The sequence below is a fragment of the Euleptes europaea genome, chromosome 12 (assembly GCF_029931775.1).
Source record: "Euleptes europaea isolate rEulEur1 chromosome 12, rEulEur1.hap1, whole genome shotgun sequence".
Classification (NCBI taxonomy): domain Eukaryota; kingdom Metazoa; phylum Chordata; class Lepidosauria; order Squamata; family Sphaerodactylidae; genus Euleptes; species Euleptes europaea.
In genome coordinates this window covers 58,846,022-58,862,332 of record NC_079323.1, presented here as the reverse complement: position 1 = coordinate 58,862,332, position 16,311 = coordinate 58,846,022, and the positions used below count along the sequence as shown (strand labels likewise).

Genomic DNA, 16,311 nt, shown 5'->3' with positions numbered 1-16,311 from the left:
GGCCTCCACTGTTGGCTTGCTAGTCGCTAGAGGAGATGGTAGGTTGGTAAATTGCTCCTCCTAACCCGAGTCCGCCTCCCTCCCCGAGTCCCCGGGGTAGTTCTCCCGACCTGGACTGGAGTCTGCTGGGTTTCCAAGTGCATCTCTTCCCCCGCCTGTTTCCTTTCCTCCCCCCACCCCCCGTTTCTTTCCTCCCAGCTTGGGCTGGAAAGAAGAAGCTACTTTCCTTAGTTGGAGGGAGAGGGTAGTTCTCCCGACCTGGAGCCTGCGGTGTTTCCAAGTGCATCTCTTCTCTCCCCCCCCCCCCCATTTTCTTTCCTCCCAGCCTGGGCTGGAATTCTCTCCTCTGATCCTGGAGAGAATAGGTATGCATCATGACTAGTATCCATTTTGACCAGTAGTCATGAATACCCCTCTCCTCCATGAACATGTCCACTCCCCTCTTAAAACCTTCCAAGGTGGCAGCCATCACCACACCCTGGGGAAGGGAGTTCCACAATTTAACTATGTGTTGTATAAAGAAATACTTCCTTTTATCCGTTTTGAGTCTCTCACCCTCCAGTCTGGCGGCAGGGGGGAAGGAGAGGAGAGTTCTCCCTTTTCTTTCCACCCAGCCTGGGCTGGGCAAGAGGCAGGAGCTGCCTTTTACTCACCCGCAGGAGAGGCAGGCACTGGCCTTGGCTGGCTTGGGAAAAGGGATGTATTAAAATGAATGAGAGGATTGCCCATCTGAAACAGTGGGAGAGGCTGAACAGCCCATTTAAGATAATGGGAGCCAGGATTGCCCATTGACTTGCATGCGCTCCTTTGAAATAGGTTACAGCACAAAAATTGTAAAGAAAATGTGGCATAGATATTCCATTAAGGTCTCTGGGCCTAGCTACATTACTCTGCGACTGGAATGACAGCTGCCAGGACTAGTAGAAGTGTTCTGCGACTGAAATGACTAGCCTTGGAGTGGAATGACAGCCCCTGAGATTAGGAGAATGATTCTGCAACTGCAGTAACAGCCCCAGGAGTGGAATGACACCCCTGGGACTAGCAGAAGTGTTCTGGGACTGGAATGGCAGCCCCCAGAGTGGAATGACAGCCCGGTCATTCCAGTCCCAGAACACTTCTGGTAGTCCCAGAGGCTGTCATTGCACTCTGGGGGCTGTCATTCCAGTCCCAGAATAATGTAGCTAGGCTCAGAAACCTTACTGAAAAATCCATTCCACATTGTTTTTGCTACTCTTTCTCCATGAAGCTAAGGGTGGCTCATTTATTTAGCCTTAGTTTTATCCTTAGAGCACTCCTCAGAGATAGCAAGAGACACCGTGTGTGTGTGTGTAAGTGTGGTTTCCATGGTAGAGTAGGGATTTGAACCTGGGTTTCTCAGATCCTAGTCTGACACCTTAACCACTATATCATGCTGGAGAACAACCAGGAAATTGTTAATCATTTAAGCTAATTAAAACCTCAGTATTCAGGATACATTTCCGTGTTGGCACTTGGCGATAAATAAGTGGGTTTCGGGTTGCAGTTTGGGCACTCCGTCTCTAAAAGGTTCGTCATCACTGTCCTAGTGGATCTCTTCTACTACACATCAATTTAGTCATCGCAGCAATTGTGCAGATTTTAAAAATTCATTTTGAAACCCTTCTGAAATTGGTGGTGGATCTATTCTTCCAATATAGCAAACAACTTTTTTCTCTAGTACAAGTTATCTTGCAGGGCAGAAACACAAAGTTAGGAGGGGGATGTATGATTTGGGATGATACAGACTGTTTCCGGTTACTTACTCTGCAGTTGTTAGCAATATAAGCCTATGATATTCCTGGGGATACTGAAGTGTGTGTGTGTAAAGTGCCATCAAGTTGCAGCCTACTTACATAAAGCCCAGCCAGAGGCTATCAAGGCAAGGGAGAAGTAGAGGTGGTTTGCCATTGCCTTCTTCAGCATAGTCTTCCTTGGTAGTTCCCTTCCAAGTACCGACTCTGCTTAGCTTCCCATATCTGATGAGATTGGGTATACCATGCTGCCTTCCCGCCTATTCCCACTGAAGTACTTAGTGCAAAAATCAGAATTTAGGATGTATGATTTGTGGTGGTCCAAATCTTCTTTTGGGGGTGCAGCTGCACCTAGTTACTTAATCTTTAGTTCTCCAGGGAAGAGACCCCCACTGCTGAACACTCAGCATTAAAACCAGACTATTGACCAAGGAACAGCATGTGTTGCTTAGAGTCTCGGGAAGGGTTGCCAGACTGAGCCTGGCAACTGGTGGGAGGGTTGAAAGTGGGGACATGGTGGGGGGGGCATCACTGCCAGCATGAAGGTATCACTTCCAGGGAAAACCCAGAAGTGATGGTGGATAGCTCTAGGAATCACCAGAAATTTCCTGTGATTCCAAGAGATGTGGGAGTGAGCGACTCAGCACGCCTGGGGGGTGCTACACCACTCCAAGTGTGAATAAGTGTTAGCTCCTTGAATGGGATGTCCCTCTCTTTGTCTTAACCTGGGAGCTGCCCTCTGACCCCTCTTCTCTCTGTGTGTTTATTGTTCTTCCCTCTCTCCACGTGGATCTTCATAGAGTCACAAGTACCTACAGCTCTCTCCTGTATAAACAATGCCTCATTCTTCCATACACATGATGCCAGATAAGCTGGCCACTTGTGACAGGGATCTTTAGATTAGGTTTCTCTTTCTTCCTTTCAACTGCAACCTGAATGTGAACAGATTTGTTTACAGCACTCAATGGCCATTAACGTGTGGCTGTTTTGTCCGGGCATGCAGCGAATCTACCATGTCCACATGCATGGCTGCCTCCAGCCAGCATGTTCGACCTGGCCCATCCCGGAGCTTCTCCAAGTTATTTCATTTCTCTGTTATCCCCGACTTAAACGCAAGCCCCGCTGCAAGGGCTAGAGTTTGCTCGAGCGTTAAGCTTCCGGGTTGACTCCCCACTGGAGGGGGGCCACTGGCAGACCCGGCGCCAGCAGCAGAGGTACTTTTAAGGCACCCGCACACCGACTCTCCCCCTCCACCAGCTGCTGGCTTCCCCTCACCTCTGATGGGACAGCGTGGTGGAGGGAAGCAGATCCATGTTGCCGCCTCCACCCACTGCCGGATCCCGCGCCTCTCTCTCCCCCACTCCACCTTCCCCTCGTCAACTCACCACCACCTCAACCTGCAGAGGAAGAGTGCTGGAGCCAGCGCCTCTCTCCCCTCCCCGCCCTCCTCCACCCTCTCCGCTCAGCAACCCAGTTGGGTGGAGGCACGCTTTCTCAACCATGCGTTCAATTTTTTGAACGAGTAATTGAAAGGCACGCAATAGAAGAGGCACAAACTTTTCCAAAACTTGCCATGCATTAATGGCCAATATCACACTTCTATGACTGGGCAAACTCTGCTATATTAATAAGTAAATATCCCAGTAAGAGGTACCTGCAATCCCTTCCAGGTCTTCCCTGGAACTGATGTCACCACACCGCCATAGGGTTGCCAGGTCCTTCTTCGCCACCGGCGGGAGGTTTTGGGAGCAGAGCCTGAGGAGGGTGGGGTTTGGGGAGGGGAGGGACTTCAATGCCATAGAGTCCAATTGCCAAAGCGGCCATTTTCTCCAGGTGAACTGATCTCTATCGGCTGGAGATCACTTGTCATCGCAGGAGATCTCCAGCTAGTACTTGGAGGTATACCACCAGCTAGTATACCACCAACACTGCCAGTTTTTAAATGTTGCCCCCCACCACCACTTGGAGTGGCAGTGGGCAATGGAGCTTAGGAGGATTTCCCAACCCCACAGAGGGGCATGGCAGCCCTGGTCCAGGAGTGTATGATTTGGAGTCACCCAAAGCTTACTTCGCAGTGCAGAGGCATTTAAGTACCAGGAACCACCTTCAGCCTTGTTGTGGCCTACCAGGTGCTTTGCCAGCCTTCCTCCTTGCCCCTGGTTTTGCACTTCAAGGCAAGCAGCAATAAAGAATATTGACTGAGATCCTAATAGGTACCTGTGTATGGCAGATGAACTACATTCAGTGTGCTGAGCTATAAGTTGTATAGGCCAGGTCTAAAGGAACTGCATGTTATGAAGCTGAAAACATACAGAGGTGTGATATCTTTATAAGCATAGACCACTTGTATATTTAGGAAAAGGCCATTCTCCCATGATTTGGCCAGTACAGATTTTTGATGCCACAACAAAAAAAATCTGTGCAATTAATAGAAGTTATTAACAAAACTCAAGCTTACCTTCAGTTTTGTCCCAATGCCTTTAGTTTGTGATACCAAAATAGGATCACTATACCCAGATGCTCTCAAATCAAACAGTCCAGGAACAACCCCTTGCTGCTTATGGCTGCCTGCGAAGCACATAGACATCAACAGTATTGCTAGTGAAACCTGGATATCTTAGCATTTTCCCCCACAGAAACTTCAAGCCTGTAGCTTAAGTGGGATGAAGAAAGGGATTCTTCAAGAGGGAGATATAGGATTTTGTCATACATCTATTTGAATAAAATGGTATTCTTCTGAATTCTCAAACATCAGAGAAATTATTAAGGTTTCTGGACTAGCACTGAATTGGGGAGTATCTTGGAGCCGGCAACTTACTGCAGCCCCCCAACCCTGGCCATTCTTGGCATGCAGTAACAGCCCCATGATCCTTATACTATGATGACCTTAGCATACCATTAAACACACAGAGCCAGTAGCTGGAGTGGGAATGGCCACAACTTTATTGGTTACAGCATCAGGCATTGGCTTTGCATAGGGGCTGGATCCAAGGCATCAGCCCGATCCGCCTGCTGGGAGTAGCCTGATATTTCTACTTAAGAGTCTTATAATGTACAGTACCATGAAAAAGCAGCAGACACTGCCACGGTTGCAAAGTGAAAGCTGAGTAACCAGTTTCAAGTTCACCCAAATTTGCAATATGATACTGTAGTCTGACAGCTGTTTGCTATATTCTATTGTGCTATTACAATATATGCAGTTAGAACAATAGAGGTATGTTGTCATTTCTACAGAAAAGCTTTGCCTGTGCAGGCTTCAGGCTGTGTCAGTATAAAGCAAGACAGTCGTAAGCTGAACAGAAATAGTTTCTGCAAACGTTTGGGATGAATGTAAATAGTGTGACATCGAAAGCTGATGTCAGTGTGTGGCGAGGGGTTACTCATAAGTAATTTCCCTGCTGTATTTTGTGCATTTCTGTGGTTAATGTTAGGGAAACCTGGAAAATAAAGGGTTTCTTCCAAATGCAAGGATAATTAACTGATCTATTGTGTCCTTACCTGATTTGGAGCCACTTGCAGATAGTAGTTTAGGTGGGTGAAGCAAAGCACTGCGAGCTATAGAATCTGCCATTTTCTCTTCATAGGATGGGCTCCTAAAATAGAAATATACCACTGTTGTCATGTGGACAATTTCTTCCTAAGATGATGGTAGTCAGAAAACCCAGGGCAAAAATAATAAATGCTGGGTTAGCACAAGTCATCTGTCCATGCCTTTGCTTACATACACAGACTGTCTGAGGAATTTCACAGTCTGATAGCCAACATCTTTTCTGTAAGTTGCACCCTGGAAATAAATGGCTGCTAGTCCTTTGTAGGCAGCTTCCAGTGCTGATGTGAGATCTTTCTTAAGAGCTGTTACAGTAAGGACTCTGCCTCCATTAATCACCACTTTATCATCTTTCATGGTGGTGGCTCCATGGAAGACCTCCAGGCCTAGCTCTTTTGCTTGAAGTAGTCCTATAAAAATTAAAGGGGAAAAAAAACCTGCTCTGTGATCCATTTCAGAGAAAATTCTTTAGGTGTGGGTAGTTGTGTTGCTAATTCCTAGATTTCCTGATCACTGAGTCTTAACTTTTTACTGGCAAAAGGCAGCTTTGCACTCTATCTGGGATGGTCATCTTCTTCCATTGAGCGCACATCTTCGGGTGGGGGGATGCACATGGAACAGTGCAGGAGGAAGGGGACACCAGCCGCCAGATCAGCCAAATCAACTCTGGTAACCAATGGGTCACCAGAGTTGATTTGGCTGATCACAGCCAGATCACCCTTACATCTGCTGCTTTGCACTTTATCCTGAGTTTTCTTGCTGAAACTCTTAACAAGAGACGTATATAGTATGAAGAGTTATCCCCAACATGAAGCTGGAGGGTACCATGGCATCTACCTGTGTGTTTCCTGGAGCCTACTTCATTCTTCTCCAAAGCAAAGAGCCAATCTTTTGTGTCCACAAAGAGCACCCTTTTGGAAACAGCTGCCTACATCAAAGGAGGATGCTTGGCTTGGAAACTCCCAATATTTTGTGACTGGCCCTAGCACCATGACCGCCAATTTGTGATGGAGCCTACTCAGTATTCTCAAATTTCCAAAAGTGCCCAAAGGCTTAACAAGTTGTAGTAAGTAATTATAAAGTAGAGGTAAGACATGGAATATTTTTCCATTACAAAGAATAATTACCATCATCAGTCATCACATGAGAGTATTGACTATCTTGTAATAGCATTGGTAATAATTTAAAAAAATTACCAGTGATTTCCCCGCCCTCCATATAACATTCTGGATAGCCTTCACTTGCCATGACAACTGATACAGCAGTACAATCATCTGCCCAAACCAATGTGGAATCTTGGAGCCTTCCATTAATGGTGTCTTGTATTACTTCATAAAGATCACTTTTAAGAAGTGGAAGAACTACCTGCAGAAGTGGACAGAAGTAACTCTCTTACATTTTTTATGATCAAAAATGGGAATTAAGAGGAATCAGTAGATTGTGTCAATAGATTATTATAAATTTACTGTACTGTAGCAATCTCACAATTGCTGATTCAAAAACACAAAAGTCCCAAAAAGTCCTCCAGTGGCAGGGAAAATGGCACCAATGTGGGCAGCAGGAGCGTCAAAAAATGTGAACCTTCTGGACAAGATGAACTTCTGGTAGCCAGAAGGTTGACAAGAGGTCTAATAACAGAATGAATACTAACGAGTTGTGTGTGTGTGTGTGTGTGTGTGTGTGTGTGTGTGTGTGTGTGTGAAGTGCCGTCAAATTGCTTCCAACTCATGCAGACCCTATGAATAGGTTACAATACGAATGGGTTACATATGATAAATACAATACAAATAGTAAAAACTGGAATAAATAAATTAGGACAATCAAAATTATTTTTCAAATTGTTGTTGTACGTGATCCAAATATTTAAGACATAATGATTCCAATAATGAAGGGGGAATTATCTAGTTAACAAACTGGCCCTACTTCTTATGTGTGTAATATGGATCAACAATTTTGGAAATTACATTTTTAAATTTTATAAATGTCTCATACAATAATTAATCTAAATGGATTCTCCCCCTCCCCCCTGGTCCCCTATTTCTTGCCCTTCTTTTTTCAGGTTTCAAAGTTTAGGTCAGAAACATTGTCTTTTGTAGTTTGAAGAATTTTCTTTATGGTGTGTATTTTAACAATTTGTACCACTGTGGAAGGCCCATTGGCCAAAACGTGTTTGGTTTTAATGAACTATTTGTATTGTATTAAAGTTTTGTTGATCTATCATATGTAACACATTAGTATTCATTCCGTTTTTAGACCTTTTGTCAACCTTCTTGGTTACCTGGTTTTTCTGGGCTGAAGATTTTCCTTCCCGTTTCTGTTTTGGTTTTCCAGATGACTAACTAACATACTTGGACTGTCTTCTTTCCAGTAAGATCACATCATGCCAGGTTTGAGAAACAATGTACCAAGGATAGGGAGTCTGGAAAGTGGAGATTTAGAGGACAATGTTATCTGGATGCTCCAAAAAATCCTGCTGCAATTTGGAAACCAAGGTGGGGGGAAAAACTGTGTTTGCAGACAGAGTTAAACTGACATTAATGGCTCTATGGTAGCCAATAGGGAAACTGAAGGCGCATGAGATATATTGTTATTACTGCACTATACATACATTTTTATCCTGTCCTTCCTGCAAGGAGCTCAGCATGGTTCTCCTTTTGGCCATTTTATCCTCACACCAACCCTGTGTGGTAGGTTAGACTGATAAATAGTGATTACTGGCCCAAGGTGACAAAGGCTGTAATCCTATGGACACTTTCCTAGTAGTAAACCCTATAAAATAATCTGGAACTTATTTCTGAGAAGACTTACTGAGGATTACTCCCAAATAACTTCACCACACATTTTTAGATACATGTTAGACATTCAAATAGCTACATTTAGGAACAGTACTATTAGTTGGAATAGTAGCATGATGTTTTATTGATTCAAAAAGAATGTTTATGTTGGTGGAATTAGTAGCTCTGCACCAATTCCCTGAAATCTTGGGGAGAACAAGGAAATGGAAGCAAATAAATAAGCTGAGGAATGTACTGGTTAAGTGTGAGGAGAAGGGAGTAATGAAGTCTAAGGAGTTAGAAAGAAAAAGGCAAAGAAGAAGAGGAAGAAGAAGAGGAAGAAGAAGAGTAGTAGTTGGTTTTTATATTCAAACTTTACCACTTAAGGAAGAATCAAACCGGCTTACAATCATCTTCTTTTCCCCTCCCCACAACAGACACCCTGTGAGGTAGGTGAGGCTGAGAGAGTGTGACTAGCCCAAGGTCACCCAGCTGGCTTCATGAGTAGGAGTGGGGAAACCAACCCAGTTCACCAGATTAGTGTCCACCACTCATGTGGAGGAGTGGGGAATCAAACCCAGTTCTCCAGATTAGTGACCACTGTTCCAAACCACTACTCTTAACCACGCTGGCTCAGTATAAACAAAGTATAGGACAGTATAATCAAAGACTAAACAGTTAGAATTTGTTATTGTAACAGTATATCACAATTCCCACACAAGAATTGGTTTGAAAAGATCTTTACAAACCTTCTCTGAGTACTGCTCTAGGGAAGATCTTAAAATAAACCATCATAAATGGTTTATTATACGATTATGATCTTCACTAAGAGGAGAAAAATGCCTCTTTTTCACTGGGTATTAGAAGGCTTTGAGGTTGACCAAGTCAAGGAGTTTGTTTACCTTGGCATTCTTTTTTCCCATAACCTAAATTGGAATGCCCATCAAAAAGCAGTGTTCAACAAAATTAAACCTGGGGTTGGTGCTATTGTCAACTTTTTCCACACCAAAGGTAGCAAATATATTCCAGGGGCTATTCAGGTTTTTAATCTAAAAATTATCCCAATTATTCTTTTTGGTGTTGCCATCTGGATAACAGTTGTCAATGAATCTATAGATCGTCCATTGCTTCAGTTCCTCGATGTGTTGCTGGCGTTACTCTTCGTTCCAAGTTTGGCCAAATGTCACTCGAAGCTAGGGCATGGTTGGCCGCCTTTAAACTACACCTTAAACTGTGCTTTAGCACTGAGGGGTTCCTAGCTTCTCTGAAGCACGACCCTTATTCCTCATGGCAAAAAATCTTAGATGAGAAACTGTCATTGTTGGGCTTCTCGCAGGATATGTTATTAGATCTTGGGAAACCTGAAGCTTTCGCCAAAATTAAAAAGCGCATTAAAGAGCTTGATTATAACAGCACTACTTTTCGTGCTCGCTGCATTTGTTCATCCCAGTTTTTCGGAATACCACCACTACGTGGTTTGCCTGCTTATACATATTATTTGACAACTCCTCGTCTTTCTAGAGCCTTCTGTTTAGATCGATTGAATGCTAACCCCTCTATGGTTATGCAGGGCAGAATTTTGAATATACCATATCCAGACAGGACCTATCCTTGCTCTTCTGGCTCTATCAATTCACTAGCTCATGCCCTTTTGGAATGCCACTTTTACGAGGAACTTCAATCACATTATATCTCTCCCCTTTTAACATACAAATCTAACGCCTCTGTGACTGATATAGTACCTTTTCTACTAAGTGATAGGGATCCCAAGGCTACATTGTCAGTGGCAAGATTTGTTTCAGTCCTTATATCCCTCAAACACTAGATATATGCTGCTCAAGATCAATGGATCAAGGAGCTTCTAAGGGATAAAAGGAAAGTATATCACAATTAGCCCAGATGGGCAACAAAACTCTGTATATATATTAATTTACTGACTCAATCCAGTTACTCATGTTGGTAAAACAGATTTATTAGTGATATAAACTGGAATCGACTGTTCTTTCCTAATAATATTTATTTTTAAATAAAGTGTAGTTCAGAGTATCTTGCTGACCTCTCATGCCCATCCCACCTACTAAGAATATGGCAGGAGGTAATTTGCCCTCAAACTGGGACATCACTATAAACTGAAGTAAAGCTGAAACCACACACTTAGAGGTGCATAGTTGTAAAGAAAAGCTCTGAGTTGGGGCAGTAGAAAAGGAAGTAAAAAGGCAGTAGCAGACTGAAATTCTGTCCTCTTTCAACACACGACAGGTTTTTGTAGCATCCTAAGGAGTGGCTGGAACAAGGAGGCAGAGGTCATTGGTCAGGTGGGTAGGTGTCAGTGAAACACCCCACTGGACCCCTACCTGGGTCAAATAGGCACTAACAGAGGAAGGTGCTGTTGACCATTTCTCCATGTGTGCTGGTGGGATCACCTCACCTCGCTCTGCTGTTTCCTGTTTTGCTAGTCACCCAGTCAGTTCCATGGCTGAATGGGAATTTGAAGGCAGGTCTCCTAGTCCAACACTTTAACTACTACATCTCTGGCACTGAGTACCTAGAGGGTCCTACCAGTGCCCCTGCCTCCCTCATAGAACACTACTACATAAACACCACTGTATGACATGGCTATTATGTGCCTGGTGACAGCAGTTGTTATGAATGTAGCACAAGCAGTTGCCTCACCAGCTCTTCCTCCTGAGTGAGCTGATGATGCCACAGTATGTAATACTATGCTACGACCACACAAATAACATCTATCACTGGCTCCATGGTTCACAGCATTTGGCTGTACGTATTTGTCTTACCTGGCACTGGGGATCACCAAAATTGCAGTTAAAGCTTGTGACTTTCATACTGTCCTTGGTAAGAATGAAATCTATTTGCAGCACACCTGGAGGTGGGGGGGGGGGGAGAAGAATCAGAGAAAGATACAAGCTTTTTTTTAAAAAAAAGCACCTTTAAATAAACTAGGACTTCTTACTAGCTTAAGATTGCTCTCTCTAAAGGTCTTCAACAACATACACCTAGACTAAGATGAAGCGAAACATGTAAAATTAGATTTGATGCAAGATCAAGTTTTCCATTCATAAAATGAAGTGTCACATATAAATGTAGCACAAAAATAGCTCTGAAGGAACCTCCTTAATGAATGTGCACGCTTACCTGCATATAATATGCCTTCTTGCTTCATACTGTCAAGAATGTGTTGATGAAGGGTGCCTTTAATTTTTTCTAGAAGAACTTCAGAAATCTAATGAACAATAGAAAAATGACTTACTTAAAATCGTCTGTGACTGGTCAATATAAAAATCAACTTATACTGATGCATTAGAAAAAATTACTGATCATAATTATATGTATGGAAGAAGAGTGTGCTGCTGTCCTTGACAAAGGCCAGGGCTTTTTCGGCCCTGGCCCTGGCTTGGTGGAATATCCTTCCTAATAACATCAGGGCCCTGTGGGACCTTAAAGAGTTCTGCAGGGCCTGCAAAACAGAACTATTCCACCAGGCCTACAACTGATGGCAAGTTTTACATCAGTGCTGGCCTCCCCATTTCTCCCCCCCCACACACACACACACCTTCTGCTACCTGTGGGGGTTCAACCGCTCGACTGGTTATACAGCGGCTACTTTTGTCCTTTTCCACTATAAATCCTTTTTAGACACTGAAACAAACCTCATTGTACCTGAGATGCAGGACCATAAGCTCCCATTCCTACAGTGCTTGGACCCTGGTCTCCATCCAGCAGTTGCTTCTGGACTTGGACTGGGGGCATGGTAGCAAAAGTGACTCCATCCACAAAACAGAAGCACTGTGAGAAAATGCAAGAAATGGTAAGACTATCCATAATGCATTGATATATTCATTTCAATTAGCAATTTGCATACAATTGCCAACTTGAACTGCAGTTTGATCTCTAGTTAGCAGAGCTTTTCATAGCAGGGAGATGGACATTTTTTCTTTTCTTTTTTTCCTATTGTTTTGCCGTCAAGACACAGTTGGCTTACGGCAACCCATAGGGTTTTCAAGGCAAGAGATGTTCAGATGTGCTTTGCCTCTCAGTAGTGACCCTGGTATTCCTTAGTGGTCTCCCAGCCAAATACTAACCAGGGCAGAACCTGCTTAACATACAAGATCTGACAAGATCAGGCTAGCCTGGGCTATCCAGGTCAGGGCAGATCAACATTATCACCAGCTAATAGATAGGGCTGCTACTAAAGTCACAGCTGCCAAGGGGTCAGTAAAAGTCGGCAGCCTGGCTCTCTAATCTCTCATTGGTTATTAGCCTTTTGCCAAATTCCCACTCTCTCCTTTTGTTTTATTTAGTTATTTATAAAATGTATGTGCCATCTCTCCAGTAATCTGCTTGAGGTAGCTCACAAAATAAAATCAATAAAACAATAAATGCATAAAAGCAACAATTATCTAAAATATCAGCATTAAAACTAGCCATAAACTAAGCCATGTGTGTGCTTGGGGCATAAAAACAGCATAAAAACTAAGAACAACAAAAACAGCTTTTAAAAACAGGAAATTAGCAACCCAAATAAATGAAGATATCTCTGACCATATTATTTAATGAAAAACGTACAGAAAACTCTTCTCCTGTAAGAAGTTCTTCAATGATCACTGTCTCTCTGGTGTTTCCAAAAACGTTGTCCTGTGTTATAAATATGACATGGTCAGATGTTCTTTCTTTCAATCTGCCCTTGTTAATGAAAAAGCTGTCTTTAGATTATCCCCAAATACAAATTGTCACGGTGAAAACTTCACTAAATTCACATTTTCTTCAAGAGCTGTGAGATGAACCTTTAGAACATTTTTACTAGATATAATTTGCAGTTTTTAATCACATAAAAGCATTTTGTATAGCACAATGTTTCTATGGGATCTTGGGTCTATAAAGCAATGGATGCCTCTTGCAAAAAAAAAAAGCAAGCAGCTTGGCAGCATTCTGGAGATACGGATGTGGGAGAGGGTCGCCTCAACTGCTTGACTATTATTAGTTTCAACTGAGGTCCAGTTATGGAATTCAGCACAATTGTTGAATTCTACAAATACCAGCAGATGGAATCTGTGACATTTCCCCCTCTCTCTAGCAAAAGGGGAGGGGACAACTTCTCCCAACTCTACGTTGCTGCAGGATATTTTCTACACAAGGGTCCTCCAAGTTAGTGTTGGTTTGGGGATGGAATCATAGAGGGTTGCTGGGGAAAGGGGAAGCCAGGGAAGAGTAGCCTCTGTAAATTCCTTGTGCAGTCCATAGAATATATTGAACATGTACAAAACATGCTCTCTGGGGGACAGGCAGGATAAAAATGAATATATAGAAAACATGGCACGTATACTACAAAATTCAAGGTATTTCACAAATGACTGTGGTCATGGGTTTGTTTTGATACACAGAAGGCTTACTCTTAGAAATTAGAATCTAACACATGATGGATTTAACACAGAAAAATAACAATAGCTGGTTCTAATACATCATTGTTGTTTTGGAATTCACCTGAAGAATCTCTTGCACTGCCTTGCAGGATTCCTCTATGCTTGATGCAAGAATTACCTCTTTTCGAGGACCAAGACCACTGGGTCTTACCACCAATGCAGGAAAATCTGCACTTTAAATGAAGATAGGGAACATTAGAGGGAAGTAATATATTCACATTATATTGCAAACGTTTTCTTTAAAAAAAACAGATCTGGATTGCTATAGTTAACATTAGTTGGTTATGCACGGCTGGTTTGTCTTGCGATTCTCCTGTGAATGTCCTGATTCTCTGCAGGGATTATGCATGACGTTCCCCTCCCTCGGGGCTCAGCTTGCTTCTGTTCCGTGATTTCCCTGGGTTTTCCAATCCCTGTTTTATCCCGAAAATAAGTTTACTTCCTAGCTTATCTTGGATATGAGTAGGTGCATAGTTCAGCTGTGGGTTGATCTTCCCACTTCACCACACTCCCCCATTCTCCTACCCCTCCTCCAACTCCTCCTTCAGCCAGCCTTCAGCCATCTCCTCTGCAATGCCCAGGAAGCCATATCTCAGATGGAGACAGGCAGCCATGGTCGGTTCCGTCTCTGTGCCTCCTCACCGTGTTCCCCCCCACCCCGCTGATCCGATGGATTACCAATGTATCATAATACCATCCAATATACTATTAAAATCGCAGAGAGAGCCGGTGGAGGCTAGTATCATACATTCTCTCTCCCCCCAACCCCACATTTAGGTGACTTGCCTTAAGGTGGGGCAGCGAGTGCACAATCCTAGGCTACGCTGGCTTTTTCTGTGATTTTAATAGTATTTTGGATGATATGATGATATATCAGTATTCCACTGGAGTGGCAGAATTTTAAAAAAAAAACTACGGTGAGGGGGCACAGAGAAGGAGGCTTCTATTTTAGTAATTTTCAGCAGTGTGTGTCCAACCACGGAGAGTCCCCCCCTTTCCTTTTGTGCGATTCACAGGGATGAACGACGAACTTGCCCGTCTATTCAATTCATTGTGTGTTCAGCTGTGGGGATCCCCCCTCCACACTTTCCTTTTGTGTGATACACAGGGATTCTAGTCAGTTTCAGCAGTGTGAGTACAAAGGAGAATCTCCCCCATTTTATTTTTGTGGATGCAATTCTGTACTCCATTTTGGGCTGTGAAATGGCAGCTCACTGGGGGGAAGAGGGGGGGGAAGGGAAGGGGGCAGGTGACTTTTTGTCAGAGTAAACACTACTACCAATGACAATGCAGTGTTTTAAGAGGTGGGGACTCAGGCCCTTCCTGCTTTCTCCTTGTGATTATGCTGTGCTCAAGAGACTGTCCAGGACTGTCTTAACCACAAGCAACACCAAGCATAAGGTTTTCCAATCTCGGGATATAAAAGTGTGAGACATAAGAACATAAGAAAGGCCCTGCTGGATCAGACCAAGGCCCATCAAGTCCAGCAGTCTGTTCACACAGTGGCCAACCAGGTGCCTCTAGGAAGCCCACTAACAAGACGAGTGCAACAGCACCATCCTGCCTGTGTTCCACCGCACCCAAAATAATAGGCATGCTCCTCTGATACTAGAGAGAATAGGTATGCAGCATGACTAATATCCATTCTAACTAACAGCCATTAATACCCCTCTCCTCCATGAATATGTCCACTCCCCTCTTAAAGCCCTCCAAGCTGGCAGCCATCACCACATCCTGGGGCAGGGAGTTCCATAATTTAACTATGCGTTGTGTGAAAAAATACTTACTTTTATCTGTTCTGAATCTCTCACCCTCCAGCTTTAGCAGATGACCCCAAGTTCTAGTATTATGGGAGAAGGAGAAAAACCTCTCCCTGTCCACTCTCTCCAAACCATGCATAATTTTATAGACCTCTATCATGTCTCCCCTCAGCCGCCTTCTTTCCAAGCTAAACAGCCCTAAGCGTCTTAACAGCTCCCCACAGGACAGTTGCTCTAGTCCCCTAATCATTTTGGTTGCTCTTTTCTGCACCTTCTCAAGCTCTGTAATATCCTTTTTTAGGTGTGGTGACCAGAACTGTACACAGTATTCCAAGTGTGGTCTCACCATAGATTTGTACAAGGGCAGTATGATATCAGCAGTTTTATTCTCTATTCCTCGTCTAATTATAGCCAGCATGGAATTTGCCTTTTTTACAGCAGCCGCACACTGGGTTGACATCTTCATTGAGCTATCCACTACCACCCCAAGATCCCTTTCTTGGTCTGTCGCTGCCAGCACAGATCCCATCAGTGTATATGTGAAGTTGGGATTTTTTGTCCCAATATGCATCACTTTACACTTACTCACATTGAATCTCATTTGCCATTTTAATGCCCATTCTTCCAGTATGCAGAGATCCTTCTGGAGCTCTTCACAGTCCGATTTTGTTTTAACCACCCTAAATAATTTGGTGTCATCTGCAAACTTGGCTACTTCACTGTTTAACCCCAACTCCAGGTCACTGATGAACGGGTTGAAAAGCACCGGTCCCAACACAGATCCCTGAGGCACCCCACTGCTCACACCCCGCCATTGTGAGAACTGACCATTGATTCCTACTCTCAGCTTCCTATTTTTCAGCCAGCTCTCAATCCATAAGAGGACTTGTCCTCTTATCCCGTGACTATGAAGTTTGCTTAGCAGTCTTTGGTGGGGGACTTTGTCAAAAGCTTTTTGGAAATCCAAATACACAATATCCACAGGCTCATTCCTGTCCACATGCTTATTGACACTTTCAAAAA

At 43.6% G+C, this 16,311-nt stretch overlaps 1 protein-coding gene across 1 annotated transcript in view; it reads right to left on the bottom strand.

The window, feature by feature from the left end:
* The window catches only part of LOC130485103 (trifunctional purine biosynthetic protein adenosine-3-like), a 32,153-nt gene that overhangs the window by 11,168 nt on the left and 4,674 nt on the right, over positions 1 to 16,311 (bottom strand). Inside the window, 9 exon segments of the mRNA XM_056858217.1 lie at positions 4,228 to 4,337; positions 5,268 to 5,362; positions 5,495 to 5,726; positions 6,513 to 6,681; positions 10,886 to 10,971; positions 11,244 to 11,331; positions 11,769 to 11,894; positions 12,675 to 12,743; positions 13,590 to 13,701. Of these exon segments, the coding sequence (XP_056714195.1) occupies positions 4,228 to 4,337; positions 5,268 to 5,362; positions 5,495 to 5,726; positions 6,513 to 6,681; positions 10,886 to 10,971; positions 11,244 to 11,331; positions 11,769 to 11,894; positions 12,675 to 12,743; positions 13,590 to 13,701 (1,087 nt within the window).